The sequence below is a fragment of the Rhamphochromis sp. 'chilingali' genome (genome assembly GCF_963969265.1).
Source record: "Rhamphochromis sp. 'chilingali' genome assembly, chromosome: 2".
NCBI classification, from domain to species: domain Eukaryota; kingdom Metazoa; phylum Chordata; class Actinopteri; order Cichliformes; family Cichlidae; genus Rhamphochromis; species Rhamphochromis sp. 'chilingali'.
Genome location: NC_137930.1, coordinates 47,248,717 through 47,264,698, shown reverse-complemented (window position 1 = coordinate 47,264,698; position 15,982 = coordinate 47,248,717). Strand labels below are relative to the sequence as shown.

General features: G+C 40.9%; 1 protein-coding gene across 5 annotated transcripts in view; it reads left to right on the top strand.

Moving 5' to 3' along the window:
* The window catches only part of LOC308392683 (transcription factor SOX-6-like), a 104,333-nt gene that overhangs the window by 26,251 nt on the left and 62,100 nt on the right, over positions 1-15,982 (top strand). For all 5 annotated transcript variants that reach the window (XM_080875854.1, XM_080875851.1, XM_080875850.1 and 2 more), the window contains 2 exons: positions 6,752-6,971; positions 10,406-10,616. In XM_080875854.1, the coding sequence (XP_080731980.1) occupies positions 6,753-6,971; positions 10,406-10,616 (430 nt within the window). In that variant the 5' untranslated portion in view covers position 6,752. The remainder of the gene's footprint in view (positions 1-6,751; positions 6,972-10,405; positions 10,617-15,982) is intronic.

Here is a 15,982-nt window from a genome sequence, read left to right as displayed (position 1 = left end):
CATGAAGTAGATAAATGTATATGTGTACTGTATTTGTGTTACCTAGGGGTGTGTTCACATGCCAGGAAAAATAAAAAGCACAAGGGAGAGTGTTGGTCACTAAGGCCACTTCTGGATTTCTGGGGGTCTGCGGTTTTAGTCCGGCATCATCGAGGTACAGAGGCCGAACACACAGGCCCAGAGCATAATGAAGTGTGTTTACGCCCACTTGACAAATGATGCATTCATAATTTGGTAACCGTTCCACCGTTGGCTTTGATTAAGATTTTTACATCAGCAGGACTAATGGAGACATCAAACCCTGTGTTTGCTCCAGGTGTCTGTATGATGACAGATGAAATCCTTGAACTGCATTTTTTTCATGCTGGGGAGTATAAAAATATTTTCTTTCCACATTCTCATAAAGTAGGAAGGATTTCTTGTTTTGCTTTTTGTTTTGTAAATTGATACTTGGAAAAAAACAACAACAATTTTTTCCAAGTAAAATTTTATATCATTAACATGATTTTAAAATATATTGTATATAAACATATTGCACCTGATATGGTATGTTAATGCTAATTAAATGACAGAAATCCACCAAATCTTCTTTTTCTGTCTTTGTTTTTGTTTTACTGATTTTCAGTGGCTCATCTGACAGACTGAACATTTTATAGTTCTGATCTCACTGTGTGGAACCAGTTTAACATCGCCACCATATTACTGAAGGTACAAACTACACCTTATAACCAATCAGCAGTTAATAAGGCCGTCTCTCATGTAGAGAAATATGTTTGTTTGGTCTATTTCCAGACGTGATAGAAATAAAATGTTTTCTATGTAAGTTAGTTGGGCAGCATTATCCCCTGTGCCTGTGTGGGTTTTCCCTGTGTTCTTTGTGTTCATTTGTGAAAGTGTGGAAATTCTGTGTTGGCACTGTTAAAAAAAACATTTATAACATTGCCTCCAAACTATTTCATATCTGGTATGTAAACTGTATACCAACATCTTCACCACTTGTGTTACACCAAGTTGTTAAACCAATTATATGAATAAACCTTCAACATGTTGTGTCTGTTGCAGACAAAAATTGACGTCATCTGCCCTCACAGAGGCAAATGACATTGTTTAAATAAAGTTAGAAATTTAAAAAAGCTTTCTTTCAACTATTAGATTATATTCTTACAGTTTAGAATCACACCAGTCTGTTAAATAAGAGCTAAACTTGTACTTTGTACCTTGCCTAAATGCTTCTTCTACCCTTCCCCTCTGAGTGCCTTGTGGTTGTAAATATTTTCTGACAGAGCCGCTCAGTGTAACATACTCGCACAATAAGTTCTATTTACCTGAGATTTGTGGAAGGATTTGGCTGTGATGGCTGATTGATGCAGACACTGCTGGGACCCAACAGTCATGCACAGCATCCGCCCACTGTATACCTTCTTTCATTGTTTCACCTAAGTCATGAAAAGGTCAGAGAATACCTGCCTTTGCGTGTGATACGAAACTACAGCAGTGAAATAGAACAGCTACTTGTTGGTTGCACAGCTACAGAGCTGCCTCTGTAAGTGAAATCCAATGAGCTGGAGTTTCAGAAAACAAAACTGCTTTTCTTGCTATTAAGCCAGTGATGAAATTGGCTGGTTTGGGGGGGTAACTGCTGCTGCTATTGAACTTTTCTATTTTGGGCAAAAGACCCATGATGAGAAATCTCTGGGAGAAAACAGGGCAGCATGTGTGTGTTCACATTCCACATGTCTGACCTATGACAGTGCCCTCTGTTTGCAGCGCTCTGCGATGATCTAATGAGAGTCCAGACAGACATAAGATTTAGGAGTTGGGGGAGCTGCTCTCATCAAGTCCAGTTCTCCCTCTTTTTCTTTATTTATCCATTGAAAGAAACCACATCACCCATTCACACCTGTGAATTCTCAATGAACTTCATTGATGGTCACTAAACAATTCCTTACGTTTTCAGCAAAGCGAACGAACAAAATCAAGTATGTTTGGATATTGTTTGTTGTTCATGAATTTTAAGAAATTTTTCTGGTTCATATCAGCTCATTTTATATTACATCTACTTTTAATTTCATTATGAGAATGTTCTATTGGAAAGCCAATGCAGAATTTCATGTTGACGTATGCCAGATCAAAGAAACTGGAACTTAAGAAAACATCGGAAAATAGGAAAAAACGCTGCACAAGTGCACAAACACCTCACGAAATACGACCCAAGTGTTTCTGGAGAGACAAAAATGTGACGAAAAAGTTGCAGAAATGACAAACTAACAGTAAACGGGTGATAAAAAAACATGTATCTACAGTCTTATACGAAACACACATTACTGATATACTTTAGTTTCTGTCCCATTAACGTCTCCGCCAAAACACTTCTGCTGGGCTTTGTTGTGTTCTTGTATTTATTGTTGTAAACACCAGTCATAATGTACAACTTTTGAGAAACTTGAAATGCATGGCTTCTACAGTTTTCCATGCGTAATGGAGAACTTTTAATGACAGTGGCAGTGTGGTTTAATGCTCCAATAAAATGCTAAACATCATGGCTAAACTAGCCCACTGCTCTGCTCTTAGCATCAAGCACTTTTTTCTGCAAACGTCTCCCTGCGTTACTTTGTTGAGTTTAAAAGTGGCATATAATGTGTAGACATGCAAAATGGTATTGTGCGAATGCCATTGATAATGTCATCTTTCTTGCAGAGAAAGACTTGGAGATGGGCCTCAGTGTTCCATTTAAAATCTTCGGTTTGGTCTCTTTCACCTTATTTTCTTGTTGGGCCTGTCCAAAAGACTAACAATTCCAAGAAAAGTCCTTATTTTCTTTCTCCTGATTTTTTCTCCCTTTCTTCTTATTCTCTGTCTCTTTGGTATTTCCCACTTCCTTAGTTCTGTAAAGCTGGGACGGCTGGAGATTTTACACCCAATTGGTTGAGTTGGGGGCCTTTGTCGGAGCCCTTCTCCAGCTCCACAAGTGGCAGAAGGGACCTGGGTTCTGAATGGCGCTTTGTGTACTGTTTTTCTAAGAGGGGGCCCTCTCTCTCCCGCTCTCATCTGTCACAGGTCCCTCTCCGTCCACGCTCCACAATGCCTGATTGTTTCTGCCAAGTCGCCAGGTTCCAGGCCAGATCTGAACAACGCTTTCTTGCCAAATACCGACCCTGGTTTTCGTTTTTCTTCCACACACAAAGGGATTCTAAGTTACTGTTCACGTTTTAGAAGGAGACTTAGATAGCTGTCCACCACCAGCACTTTATTTGCCGAGTGCATTTGAGAGCTAAAGGTTGTAAAAATTTCCATCGACAGCAAAGGAAAGAAAGGACCATAAACCAAAAAGGAAAAATTGCTGGGCATACATTTATTGTGATTATTAAAGACAGTAGGTGAAAAACGTGCATATTACAAAGATTTAATAATGATGCTATTAACAGCTTGTTGGATTCCTGGAGTCACATTAAAAAACAAAAACAAAAACAACCAAAGCAAACACGGAAAACAAAGCAGAAAAACTATAAATGCACGGGGATGAACAATTAAGACTTCTCATTCAACAGTGCATGCTCTGTTCAGTTATCAAACAGGCAATCTAACCAGTATCACTTTCCAAGAAACATCTTAGGCAGGAGAACCGTTTCCAGGGGAAAGTCTTGATGTTTTTCTAGATATCTGACAATATGAAAAGGCTTTGGGAGAGCCTCGGAGTGATGCCTGTGAAAATGAATTTGTTTTTCAGGTACTGGTGTAACATTACCATCACATTAGTGTTTCCTGAGAGGGCCTCGGCATAGGAAGACTTTCTTTTTTGTCCGTCTCACTGGGGGAAGGTTGTTTCTTTTCAGTCATAATAACTCAGTTTCTGCCTACGTGTCAGGCGACATTTTGTTAATGAGTCGTGTCGAGACCAAAAAAAAAAGCTTCTTCTTTAAATTAGGACACATAAATGTGCAGACGACTATGACCATACAGCTCAAAGACAACAAGGATTAGTTATTGGTTATAGAGCATAATTGATTTTTAACATATACTGTCATGTCCAGCTGTCTAACATGCCTAAAAAAATACACCTAACTCTCTAAGTCTCTTATTGTCTTTAGAAAACAGTGACACAAAGAAAAATGATCACATGTTTTTCTTTCATTCTGGCTTCATTATTCAACACTTTTCTTTCACTGTGATGGTTTTATTGCAAATATAAAAATGTGTTCATAGTTTCATAGTGTAGCTTTAGAAGGTAATGTGAAAAATGTAAAAAATCAGCCACATTTCTGTCATGCACTAAAAGAATCTTTTTTTTTTTTTTTTTGGTATAGCATGCTACTCCGAAATACACCGTTTTCTAATCACAAAAGACCTGCTTGCCATGCTTACCAATAAACCCTTGTACTGTTGCATGGAGAAACCCAATCACTGGCAGTTAAGAGTCTGGGCATTCCTGGCCATATGAGACACCAGTTCCAAGAAACTAAGTCTTAAGCTCCCTCATAAACACAGCACCAGCAATATTGTCAGCTAAATATAGGCTGTCTTCTGTATTCTCCTTCCCCAGTTGCCCATCGCTGTCTCATCGCTCCAGTTTGGATAACCTGAGTTGATCGTGGATTATGGTTTGCTGTTTGTTGGTTGTCTGGGCTCTTACACTCATATCGCTGTGTAATACAACGAAGGCCTGAGAAATTCAAACCCCGCACTCTTCTACTAAATTTAAATCTGGCTGTGAATGGATGGCACTGCTGGCCAGTTGTAAAAACGAATAAAAACCTGTACTTTGAAACTTGGATGACTTGTAAAGAAGGCTCGTTAGACTTACTTAAAATTGGGTTTGAAAGCTTGAAAAAAAAAATCACCTGGATTAACCTACATGCATCAAATAAACTGCATTTCATTACTGCAGTAAAAACTGCAATAATAAGGTTCAGTAAAGTAAAAAGTAACAAGAAAAAAGCAACATAAATGAGAACAGGTATAGAATTTCTCAGTAAAATTGGTTACATTGTATTTCTGATGGGTTTCAGTCTATAGGACTATCATGGACTATTAATGGTTATTAACATTTTCAGGTCTCACTTTTCACAGCATGCCACTATCCACCCTCCTCTAATTTTTCCTGCATCGCAGAGTCGGTGGAAGCTGCGTTCCACCAGAGGTAGTAAGAGACAACATGCACTGAACATTACGACCCTCGCATTCACTGAGCAAATCACTCAGCTATACTGTACACACAAATGGACACACAGCAGTTCTCAAATAATCAGTCTGGACCTGCGCTGGAACTGAGCTTCCCATTCCTGTCCTCTCTATCCTTTTTCCGGTCTTTGCATTTTTATTTTTTATTTTTTTGCTCCCTCGATTCATTTCACTCTTTATTAACTGCTTCTATCTATTAAATACTTTTTCATCTTCTTCTCCCTCCTCGTGCATTCAGACTGCACCCCCGCTCCGCCCTTTCAGACATTTGACTGAGGGTCAGATGTAACACTTAAGAGCACCCAGGAGGCTGCGTATATCAGAGAGACAGCCTGCTCTGACTTACTGAGCAGCCGATGCTGAAGTAGTAATCAGTTTTTCACTGAAGCTGTGTGTATGCATTTGCGTGCATGTGTGTGGAAGGGTGGGTGGCACCGGCTATAGTAATCACAGCAAAAGCAGCTCAGAGCAGGCTGATCCATCAGTTGTCACCTAACAGTTTAGCTTAGATTTGTGTTTATTAATGTAGAATTGTTTATGTATTTAGTGTATTTGCGCTTGTGTGTACTCGTATATATGTTGAGGACAAGTGAGCCCGTGTTTAGATTAGACCTCCTTTCGTCTAAGCCCGTAGGAAGGCAGGGTTTAGCTGTGGTCAGCAAATGTCCTCACAAGTAAAGTCAAATGAAAGGAAATCATTACAGAAAATGATGCATTAGCCTGGCGACTCAGTCTGAGACTAATATTAGAAAAAAGTGAGATTTTTCCACTTAAACTCGGCAGCCTATAGCATCTGCTTTTGTAACAGCTCCGAGGTGATGAGAGGCCTTGATGCTGCATAATAGATTAATAGATTATCCCCACGAGAGTGGATTTGTGTGTGTTTGCACGCTTGATGTACATTCAGGATGAAAACATGTGAGTCGCGCTGCATGAGTGCCTGAGTAAATACCAAAAATATGATATGTACTTTAAATTGTTTGTGTGTGACTAAACCATAATTACATGTTTCACATTCATGTCTCTGCATTTAAATAAAGTTGTGGCTTTGAATTATCGATTCAAATGCATGGTTGTGAAATCATCCAACAGTGTTTTGTGGCTTTTTTTGTGCAGTCAGTGGTGGAAAAAAATAAAACCTAAAATTATTTAACACACTAAAAGTAGAAAACTGCATTTTTGGCACAGTTTGATACTGATGATACTGCTAATTTACACGAACTAACCTCCAGCACTTAAGAAGAGTCCAATCGTGATAATATTGTTATGAAAAGAATGTCTGTCAAAACAAAATGTAACAAAACACTTTGTGTCTTTTGTTTTGGAGCATTGCTCTATTTTCCCGTGCTGGTGTGTCATTGTTTGCAGTTTTCCACAGAAAATGCATCACGGTTTCCAGGAAGGTTTTGGCTTTAGTCTGGCTGGTGACAAATATCTTTTAGTCTTTATCATTGTGAGAACAGCAGCACTAGTCGGCAGCTGTTCATGTGTCACTTCAGTGAGCATCCATCCTGGTAGACATAACTGTAGTTCATAAACCAAAGTTAAACCCTTAATTTTTTTTCCTTCCCAGAATGATGTCTTCCATGCGAGCAACGCCTCCCTTTCATCCACTGCCCGAGGAAGCAGAAGTGATTGGTCAGGACAGTGCAGGCTGGGTTGGTGATGAGCACGACGGCCCAAAGGAGACGGTGTCACCTTCTTTGCATGACCAGTCCCACCCAGATGAACTGCAGCCAATCAGAGAGAAACCAACAGACGCTGAGTGGGAGAGTGTCAGTCCTGCTGTGATGGTGAGAAGTGAATTAGGCTAAGAGCTTAGAAACTGACCATAATACTATAACTCAGATTCACACAAATGTGGGTGTGTGCACAGAGTACACACTCGGGGCTCACAAATCATAAAACACCTGTGAGATGCAGGAATACATAGGGTGTGCAAATTCTCATGCCTAATGATATCTTTGCACTATTGAGTGAGCACAAGGTGTAGTGGACACACACACAGACACACACGCATGCACCGGTAGTTCTTTCTGACCTGTGTGCTACAGGCAGTGCTGCAGGCAGCCCAGTGAGGGATCTCGTTTAGAGAGTTATACCCCTGGCCTCCTCTCATCTCCACAGCCTGCTTTGGTGTGTGTGTTTGTATGTGTGTTTGAGTGTGTCTGTTAAGGTGTTAGTTACTTGGCTTCAGGTTCTGTGGGTCCCTAATGGACAAAATGTGTTTGGCTTCACCCTCTGAGGAAAGGGGAAAGTTTCCTCTGGTATCATTGTTGTGGTAGAGTTGAATATTTTGGTGAAAAATGTCCCATTTTTTAAAATTACTTGCGTTACTGAATCATGATTATGGCTCTTTAGATATTTTGAAATTGTTACTCAGTTATACTGACCCATGCCCAGTGCACAATAAGAGCTGTAAATGCAGTAATTCATTAACAACAATATTCAAAAACCTGACTTAACATCGGTATCAGACTTCAAAGTTGCCTGAAGGCAAAACTTTTCATGAATATTTGAATTTTCACTCTATATTTTTTCCTTTTTTCTCTCTATTATTTATCTCCAACTTACACACTCACATGTGTAACCATTGTCCCTCATGGACCAGCACAGGACACTGGTGAAAACCTATAACGAAATAATCTTTTCAAGTGTTCAGAAAGAGGACAGGTGGTGCTGGGCCAGAAAGTAACAAAGTGCAATGTTTCAAACTGTAAAAAGTCATAAGGTAAAGCTGCAACACTGCCCAAAGCAGCCACTGACCAGTGAAACATGGGAGGTCCTTGTGCTGTGGACAGAGAAGGGTAAACGACCCTTCTTAACTTCATTGCCTCACCAGCCTCCAACAGTGAGGGTCAACTTAAAACAAAACTTTGTGATTCAAGTTTCTGATCTGAGAATCAAACATTACAGCTTGCACCACCCTGCTTGTATAACTCTTGAGCAGACCTGGAAAAAAAAGCCAACACACCTGAACAATCTGTGAGTGACACACTATCTCGTAATCCTCATTACAGAGCCATCTTCCGCTTAAAGACAAAGTGCACAACAGAGCCTCCTGGAGCCATTTCAAGGGCATCTTAAGATCCCGCTGTTAGCCAAAGCCCCTTGTCTTTGAAACATAAGCCTCCTAAAGTTCTTGGAGATCCCCCCACTCTGTAAGGGGAGGAGAAAGTATCCAGAAATAACCCCAGTGTTAGAGCACCTGTGCTAAAGTGTCGGATGTTGTGTGGGACAATGTGGTCATCCTGAAGGGCTTATCTTTAGATAATTATAGACTCCTTGTGCCTCTTGCTTAACTCATAACCCTGCAGAGCAGACAATAGTGGGACACACACGCTGGGGTCATCCACCATAAACAACAAAAACCCATCAGATATAACGTTAGCTCAGCACTCAGTCACCTCCGACCCGGAGGGTGTCCATATTGTTGCTGGGGACTTCAATAAGGCATGTTTGAAATCTGTGCTCTCCAAATTCCACCAAAATGTTAAGTGTCCTACCAGGGGGGACAGTACACTGGACCATGTGTACAGTAATATCAAGCATGGCTACAGAGTGACAGCCTAGGACAGTCTGACCACCTCTCTCTGCTCCGCACCCCTGCCTACATCCCCCTCAGGAAACAAACTCCTCCAAGCACCCAGGTCATTAAAACATTGCCAGATGATGCTCTTCTCCAGCTACGGGACTGTTTTGATCTGGTCCATGGTCAATCTTAGACCAGCAGGACCTAGAGACCTTCACTCAGTCTGTCCCTTTCTACATTAAGTGCTATGTAGAGAATGTGACACTGGACAGGAGGGACATCAAACAGGTCAAGAAGGCCTACAGGAGGAGGATAGAGGGCTTCCTCCAAGTGTGGAGAGCCATCCATGCCCTCACCAACTACAAAGGCCAGAGCCCCCAACCCCCTGACAGCAGCCTCAAATTTGCAAAGGAGCTCAACACCTTTGCTCAGTTTGAGGCCACCCCTTCCTCGCACCCCCTGTGCTCCACGAAGGATGCCATCACCATCACCCTTCACAGAGCACTGAGCTGTCTGGAGAACAGGAAGAGCTTGATGAGGATGCTCTTTGTGGACTACAGTTATGTGTTCAACACCATAATACCAGACATCCTCACTACCAAACTGGACCACCTAAAGGTCCCCCCTGCATACATATGACTGTACACCAACCTACCCAATCAGCGTCAAGTATGTCGATGACACCACAGTGGTAAAGTAGGCCCAACAGTGGCTGCGCTTCCTCTGTGTCCTGAGGAAGAATAACCTGGACCAGCTGCTGCTGGCCTTCTACCCCTCTTCAGTGGAGTGTGTGCTCTCCTACTGGTGCTGGGTATGCAGGGGCCACTACTAAGAACAGGAAGCCTTCTCAGAGGGTAATCAACACCACCCAAAAAAATAATTGGCTGTCCTCTGCCACCCCTGGAGGCCATCGCCAGCTCCTCCTGTCTCAGGAAAACCAGGGCCCTATTCTATTCTATTCTATTCTATTCTATTCTATTCATTATCAAAAGGTCTGATTTTTGTCACCTTGACCAAAACAGGAATTAATTCTTATTCTAAAGAGAGGTATAAAACAATCATATGCATCACCCGAGATGTCTGTGTGTGACTGTAGGGTTAAACCTCGATGTGTAATTAATGAATATATTATGAATCTATTAAAGACACAAATCAAGGTTTTTCTCAGACTACTATAACACTTTACTGGCTTTAAATTATTCCACAAATCCACTTCCACCAGCACCAGATTGCATGTCTCTGCGGTCATGCTGCTCCTTACGTGTAAGCACCCTCAACTGAAAAAACACTTGCCAGGCTTGGCCTTCTCACAGTGTGTCTCAGTGGATTATACACACGTGACCCTGGCAGTATAAAGATATGTAATGGAGTATCACCATGTTGTTTTTGATGACAGATAGATCAAGTACTGTGCTCGTCATGTTCTGTCAGTTGCAAAATGCAATCCTAAGTCTGATATTTGGCATGTAGCACCAGCTGACCCATGCCCAGGCAAAGCGCAGTAGAGCAAATAAAGTACAGGCTCACTCCCAAATAGTACTACAGGGATACATTAAAGAGCTTTGGGATGCATTTGTCTGAGCTGTGTTAAAAATAAACTGTTGCATGAATTGAAATGCTCTCTCACAGATATGCAGTACTTAATTACTTTCTATGGCTCGTGGGTTTGAACTCTCATTTTCTATTTCTTCCAAGGACAATGAAAGCAGTAAAGGTGGCTCAGTCTACTCTTACCGGACTACCTCTACCTCTCCAACCAAGCCAGAGGAGTGTCCAAGGGATCGCGGGGAGCCTGTGATTGGCCTCGCCTTTGGGACGCCAGAGCGCCGCAAAGGGAGCCTGGCAGACGTGGTGGACACACTGAAACAGAAGAAGCTCGTGGAGCTGACCAAGACAGAGCAAGACGGTAAGAAAAAGGTCTTCAGTGTATATGTGTGTTTATGTGTGTGTGTATGTTTTATCACCAGTGGACCTGAATCTTTACATTTCAGGCTAGCCTTTTATTCGAAGCTGCAGGCTGTGGAGTAACACTGCTCTTCCACTTATAAACATTCAGTTTAGCTAACTTGAAGATAACTTTATACATCTAAGAAACAGCGCTGCTTTGGGTGGGTTTTTTGGTTTCACCTGAAGGGCTTTGGGGGAGTTTTAGTAGCTTAAATGAGTTAGAGAAATGGTCTAAACACATAGTGGAACATTTTTTTATTTATTTCAAACAAATTTTCCATATTGTCCATTTTCTAGTCCTACAATTGGTGAACTGTTTGTCTTCCATTAAAATAGATTTTAAAACTTTAGCAAAGGTCCTCATTTGTTGCAGGGTTAAGAGCTATCTAGATGAGTGAATATATCACAGTGATACATTAACACACTGCAGGACTGCATCTTCATTCTAGCTTTTCACAGAAGTGATGCAGTTTTTACTCAGTTTCCCTTCCACATAAAGCAACAACAACCTTTGCTCACCATTTTGTTCTCTTTTTTTCTGAAAACTTCCTCTCCAGAAGATCTTTGAACGTCTAAAATTACAACTGACAGATCCCTCACTCGTTAGATCACAGTATCAATCAGTGAAAACACAGGTTTCCCTTTCTCCGCTGCTCCTCTGATCTACACCTCCAACATGGGAAAGGGTTGGAGTCTCCCAGCGTGCCTCAGCTTGCCCTTTTCCTCCCCAAAGCAAACCAGATCTAAAACCATCTAACACCCCTCTTTACTATTATGTGCACATAGTAATCGCGATAATATCAGAGGAGTGCTTGATCTCTCTCATTTAGAGGTTTCGCTTTGTTATTGATACAGTAAAATGGGCCAGATTGGATGGCCTGAGGCGTTATACAGTCCACGGTGTCTTAAGCTCCAAGACAGGAAGCTTTGCCTCTCATATTCTGCTCTCATATTCAGCAGCAGAAAACACACACTCACATCTGTGAGTGTGTGTTTTCAAAAGTGTTGTGACACCTTCCTTTCAAATCAAAGAGGACACAAGTGGATAAAAATGCTAGGTGCCCACCTTTAAATGTGGCTCTTTTTGATTTCAGAACCACATGTATACTTCTGATCAACAATACCCAACCTTGCTTACTGTACAATGACGTTGGCCATTTTTAATTCGTTTTGAAGTTTTCTAAACTTAAATTCCTGTTTACTGCGTGTAGTGATTGTGCAGCAACACAACAGACTTTCAGTAAACATAGGTCTTCATTGAGTTTGCTTAGGTTCCCCTTTTTCCCTCTTAATTACTTTTCATATCCCTTGTATGAGAGGAATATGAGCATGGTGTGCTGCATTCTGAAGCCGATATTCTTGATGTTGTGATCAAGTGGCTCTTGGCCCCTCTTGAAGTGTTTTTGTATGTTTAATTGCAACCACTTCCACCCCTTTTCAGCTTAGAGAAATATAACAATATTAAAAAAGTAAAGTCTGTTTGATCTTATATTAGTAGTATACAAAGAGACCTTTTACTACAGATGAGTGATTCAGGGCGACAGCTAATAATAGCATGATTAAATGATAAATAATTTACATGTTTTTTAGTTAGCAATAAATGAAATGGTGATTAATTGACAATAACTGGTTTGGAAACTATCTTGTAAAGGTGAGACTGATGCTTTTTAAACTTTATACATGGTTGTTTACTACTGTGCAGATCATCTGTAAAAACATTGGGATGACTAGTACCATGATGAAAGGCACGTCTAAAATGATGTTTAAAGTATGCAGTTGGTGTGATGAAACTTACAAGACGGATCCTGGAGCTCACAGTCCACTTCCTGTTCATGAACTGTGTAGCTTTGTTACTCGTTTGCTTTCTCTCAGTGTTTGGGTTGGTTTAAACACCAGGACTGCTGACGTACATTTACAAGATCAGGATCTGAGTTAGTCTTGCTTTCACAACAATAGTCTTGCATGTTGAAAAATGAAACTCCCAGTGTGTTAAAATGTGAAAAACAAAATGGGTCCTGGCCAAGTGTCCATATGTGATGAGATGATGTAATAGGTGATAAGAGCACCATTGTGTGTATCTCTGATAGACCAGGCACTTCAACAAAACAGCAGTATGGACTTTTTGATGTTGCGACTGAGGACAAGTTTACTGATTGGTAAAAAAAAAACCAAAACTTGATCACAAAACAAAAATAACATTTCCTCATCATTAAGAAATACACATTGCGGTTTAGTGTAATTATTTCTACCTCTATGATGCAATTCCATCCATTCGTCCATCATTTTCCTAACTACTTATTCAGTTCAGGGTTGTGGGGCAGCTGGATCTCTCATATGGCGAGGAGCAGGATACATCCTGGGCAGGTCAGCAGCATCATCACAGGGTCATGATGCGATGCATAATATACTGTTGATAAATTCAATACTTTATGCTCCATGAAATATGACAAGGAAATGTAATTATTTATGATTATTAAACATTGCTAATAATTATATCATTGTTTGTAACATAAAAAGGCTAGTTTAATTAACATCATCAACAATGATGGTTAACTATGGAAGCAATGCTTATGCTAAAAGATACAGTAATACTAGTAACAGTAAGAATAGCAGTGATGTTTCAAAATCACTTTGATATTAAGCATCTCGTTCTTTGCTAATTATCCGCAGTACTAGCACTGATCATGCTGCACACACTTACACAAAAACAAACAAGGTAAACGTGTGCAGTATAACCAGGCACACTGAATCATGCAGGGCTTGCTTGAATAGTAATTGTGTTTCAGGGCCTTGTAATCATTCATGCGAATTGCTGTGATCCTTGTAGAAGCATTGTAAAAATGTCTTTCATCCAGCGCTTTGGTAATGCTTAGCTGCGGAGACTGACGGGTACTTCTGCTTTTTTTTTTCTTAATGAATTTAGTCAAAAATGAGGTGATTGATAGAGGCTGAATGCTTCATCGAGTGAGCTTTCAAACCCGATGAGCAATAACGCTCCACATCCTTTTTCTTTTTTTCCCCTCATTTGTTAATTTGCTTGAATACTGCCTCCTATTTTAATTGCCTCTTTCTCTTCTCTAGTTGATTATTGTCTTTTTCCATTTATCTTTTCAGTTCATCTTCTTTCTATCCTTCAACTCCTGGAGCATTTCAAATCACTTCTAGCACATTTTTTTAAAAATCCTTTTGCAAGAGGCAACCTTGCTCACATCCTAAAATAAATCTTCGTTTGTGTCACTGGTGAGGACGAGGGATTCCAAATGCATAAGCTGTCTGATTTGTTTGTTTTGTTAAAAGAATGTAAAGCAGAAAGGAGTGCAAGGCCATTGTGGTGAATAGACCTATATACTGAGGTCTTGTGTGGAGTAGATCAGAGATAATTTTTTGCGTTATTGTATAATTCAAATATTCAGGAATTCTGCATTTGAGCCAAGTCTTTTTTTCCCCCTGGCTCTTTAGTCGCGTGTGTTAACTTTGACTCACACTTAAAATGGAGTTTGTTCAGAATGCTCTTACGGCACCAGCAGATTTGATCATCGCCACTCAAATGGGAAGCACATTAAGCTCTGAACAATACTGCCCCTCACCTTGTCCTCTGCCTCCTGCTGCTAAGGGCTCAGTCAGCTGAGCTCTCCCAAGTTAGATTGGCTGTGTGATCAAATGGAACAGACCCTATCCAACCACCGAGCACTCACTTAGCCTAACGTGGCTGACCCCTATGCACTGTGGCCCGGAGCTAAAGTGTGGATGATGTCGCTGTTAGCCCTCGTGCTGCGCTTACCCCCTGTCGGCACGCTGTTAGCAGTCTGCTTCTCAGAGGTGCCCTAAGTGCCTGTGACAGCTCTACTGAATAGACATGGCCTCGCTTTGCTATGCGTGACTTTATTTATTTATTTATTTATTTATATCTTCACACAAAGACAGCCTCAGCTTTTAAAAGCTTTATCAAGAAGTCTTTAAGACTGTGTCAGGTAGCAGTATTTCCACACAGCTAAGTTGCTGAAAATGCATCATTTTCAACTAGACTCTCACAACATGGGAGCCAAGAGGGTGAAGGTCTGGTGTTTTCTGGAGAATTTTGTATTTATGCTGAATTGTGCCTGTCTTATGTGAAGATTTAGCTACAAAAGCTTTCTGCATACAAAATGGTTTCTCTATACCGTTAGAGCACTTATTAGACTAGTAGGCTGGTTGCTGAATAAAATGTTCACGGCCAGGGTGACGGAAGATCAGAATTAAACAAACAAACAGAAAAAATCAGGTCCTAGATTTGTTGTTGAATGGAAATACTCCATCCTCAGTCGCTTTGCAGCTAAAAATAAGAGATGGAGAGGTTGGGAAATAAAAGCTTGGAATAAACAATTACGGTAATAACCCAGACAATTCTCTGTCTCTGAACACTGATACATCCTTTCTCTTAGCCATTATTAATCTGAATTCACCTCATCTCCTTGAGGCCTCTTTACAAAAAGGGAAACAACACTCAGAAGTGGACACATTTAACTGAATGCCAAACCCAGCCATTCTGGGCTACTGCCTGGCAGACATTAAACCCATTCAAGTGTGCAATGAAGTTCCCTTCGTTTTGATGAGTGAATTATGATTATCTGTATTGTCATGCCTCCCGGGGGCAGTGTTGGAGTCTGGCATGGGGAAAGTGCCCTGGTGCCAACTTAGTCAGGCATCTAAATGTGCCTACTGCAGCTTTGGTGCCTGGCAAACACTTAACATCACTCTAATCCCTGCTTACACTTGAGCCTGTATGAATTACTGTACAATCCATGTCTTTCATTTGCAAATGAGATCAGGTCCAATTACGGCAACACTGCACTACTCCGGAGCGGTTACAAAACAGACACCTGTGTGACTAATTTATTACCCGACCCGAACTGGAGTTGAATTTAGCAACAAAAGATTCAATTCAATTCAGTTGTATTTATATAGTGCCAAATGACAACAGCAGTTGCCTCAAGGTGCTTTGTATCGTAAGGTAAAGACCCTATAATAATACAGAGACAAGTCCAACAATCAAATGACCCCCGATGAGCAAGAACGTGGCAACGGTGGGAAGGAAAAACTCCCTTTTAACAGGAAGAAATCTCTGGCAGAACCAGGTTCAGGGAGGGGCGGGGCCATCTGCTGTGAAAATGCATTTAACATGCTCCATTAGGGCAGCATGTCCATACTATATTTGCATCCATGCAGTTTAACAAAGAAAAACACCAGATGTAGCCAATACCTCAAGGTACACATTTAGCTTTCATGTAAACTCTGAGCCTGTTTGGTACTGACTGGTGGTGCAGTTTCAGATTTGCCACTAACTGC